The sequence below is a fragment of the Olea europaea genome, chromosome 18, assembly GCF_002742605.1.
Source record: "Olea europaea var. sylvestris chromosome 18, O_europaea_v1, whole genome shotgun sequence".
Lineage (NCBI taxonomy): Eukaryota > Viridiplantae > Streptophyta > Magnoliopsida > Lamiales > Oleaceae > Olea > Olea europaea.
Genome location: NC_036254.1, coordinates 19,784,709 through 19,786,739, shown reverse-complemented (window position 1 = coordinate 19,786,739; position 2,031 = coordinate 19,784,709). Strand labels below are relative to the sequence as shown.

Below are 2,031 nucleotides of genomic sequence, written 5' to 3'. Positions count from 1 at the left end.
TGCCCTAACAATGTAAAGATAATTGAATTATTACTCACACGTACATCAAATTACAGAAATACCGAGGTCAACCACGACGAACAATCATTTTAGACCAAATACTGAAAAAAGTACAAAATAATTCAACAACGCTTAAGTGGAAAAACCCAAAAAAAGAACGAAAAAAGAAAAAGAAAAAGAAAAAGAAAAAGAAAAAGAAAAAGGGAGAACAGTTTCAATTTCACGAAGAAGAATCACCGGGCGGAGACGTCAACAAACCGCCGGCAGCCTCCTCATCGACATACAAATCATCCGTCTTCCTCACGACGGCGTGAATCAGAACCACTACCACTCCAACCAACAGCGACACCAAAATATTAGTGGTGGCGTGAGTCAGCAGCAGAACAACGATCGTAACCACCGACAAAACAATAAGTACCACACAGTCGGTAATTAGCCAGCCGAATATCATCAGTGGTTCGTCACGGAGGAAGTAGAGGAAAAGCCATATCGCCATCATTACAATGAATACGATAAGCGAAATCGGGTGCCAGAGGAGACTCAGGAACAAAATCAAGAGAACAATGATTACGTAGTTCATTCGGAAGAATGCTAAGTTCGTTTTGATCCGAGAGAAGGCGCCGGACGTGGACGGGAGGTTGAAGCAGCGGAAATTGAACATCTCACGCCAGGGGCGGCGCGTGCCTAGGCCAGCCTTAATGCGCTCCTTGGCGCGTGAGATGTACTCGAGGTTCACTGGATTTCCGGCCGGCGAGGAGGAGGTGGGGATGGTGCCGTAGCTAGTCATTTTGATTCGAAGGCGGCCAAGGTGGCCGTGGAAAATGTAAAATGGGGAGGAGCAGAGGGCGATCTAAACGAGGGTTGCAGGAATGGGATAGAGGTAATAAATTAGTACTAACCACTGAGGGAGACTTTCTACTTTTAAATAACATGTCTATTGAATTAATTATTCCAATAGTTACTGAACTTAGGTCAATATTTTTTATTAATTACTGAAATTTAAAACATCAAGTTTAAGTCACTAAACTTAGATCCATATTTTCGATTGCTCACTAAAATTTAAAATGTTGAGTTCTGGCCAAACAAGGGCTAACATTTGTCTAGTGAGCATATTAAAATACGTGATTGATAAGAAGAGAGGGAAAAATGAAATTCAATTTAAGGGGGCCAAATAAGGGCTAACATTTGTGAAGTGAGCATAGTAAGCCCCTTTTTGATACATATTAAAATTAAAATTTTAATTTAAGCTCTTGTTTGTTTTTCATTCTTTTTCCATTAAAATGAAAAATATGACCGTTATCTATCACATCAAATCACCAAGTTTGAATTTTTATCTCTTATGTGGAACCCGTAATGACTATATTTTTTTATTTTCATTTTCATTCTCATTCTCACAAAAAGGAAACAAACGGGGCGTAAGTCAAAGTCAACAACTAATTTTAACCACACTTTATTGGACCCATAACATTTTAACCACATATTTCAACAATTATTATCAATATTTATTAAAGACCTGATTTTAATTTCCACCAAACATAGGCTAAATCTAATATGAATTTGCCCTCCAACTTAAAATAGTGTCCACATTACTATTCTTAACATGTTCTGTTACAATAAGTAGTATTCCTCTCTTTTTTTTTCCACCAATTTTATAAAAAGTATGATCAATCAGTCAAACTGTTCTATCCTGAAAATCGAAAACTGGTCATTTCATCCAAATTTATTTAATTAATTTACTGTTATTATTATTATTATTATTATTATTATTATTACCGGCTCTCATTTAAGAAAAAAATTAGGCGTGCAACCAACTTTTCACATGATGTGCTTATTAGTCCTCAATCTTCAAAAGTAAGATTTTGAATCTCCCAACTTATTATAGCCCCGTTTGTTTCTCATTTTTATAAGAATGCGAATGAAAAATGTAGTTGTTATGGACCCCACACAAAAGATAGAAATTCAAATTTAGTGGTTGATGTGATAAATAATGATCATATTTTTTATTTTAGTGGAGAAATAATGAAAAACAAA

General features: G+C 35.9%; 1 protein-coding gene across 1 annotated transcript; it reads right to left on the bottom strand.

Annotated features, from left to right (window-relative positions):
• LOC111367700 (PRA1 family protein F3-like) lies at positions 1-908 on the bottom strand. Its single transcript, XM_022988704.1, has one exon. The coding sequence runs from the start codon at positions 785-787 to the stop codon at positions 221-223; it is 567 nt and encodes a 188-aa protein (XP_022844472.1). The 5' UTR covers positions 788-908; the 3' UTR covers positions 1-220.
• Positions 909-2,031: the final 1,123 nt, after the last annotated feature.

Excerpts from the sequence above, each read along its gene's own strand:
- LOC111367700 (XM_022988704.1), bottom strand. The coding sequence starts at position 787 with ATGACTAGCTACGGCACCATCCCCACCTCCTCCTCGCCGGCCGGAAAT.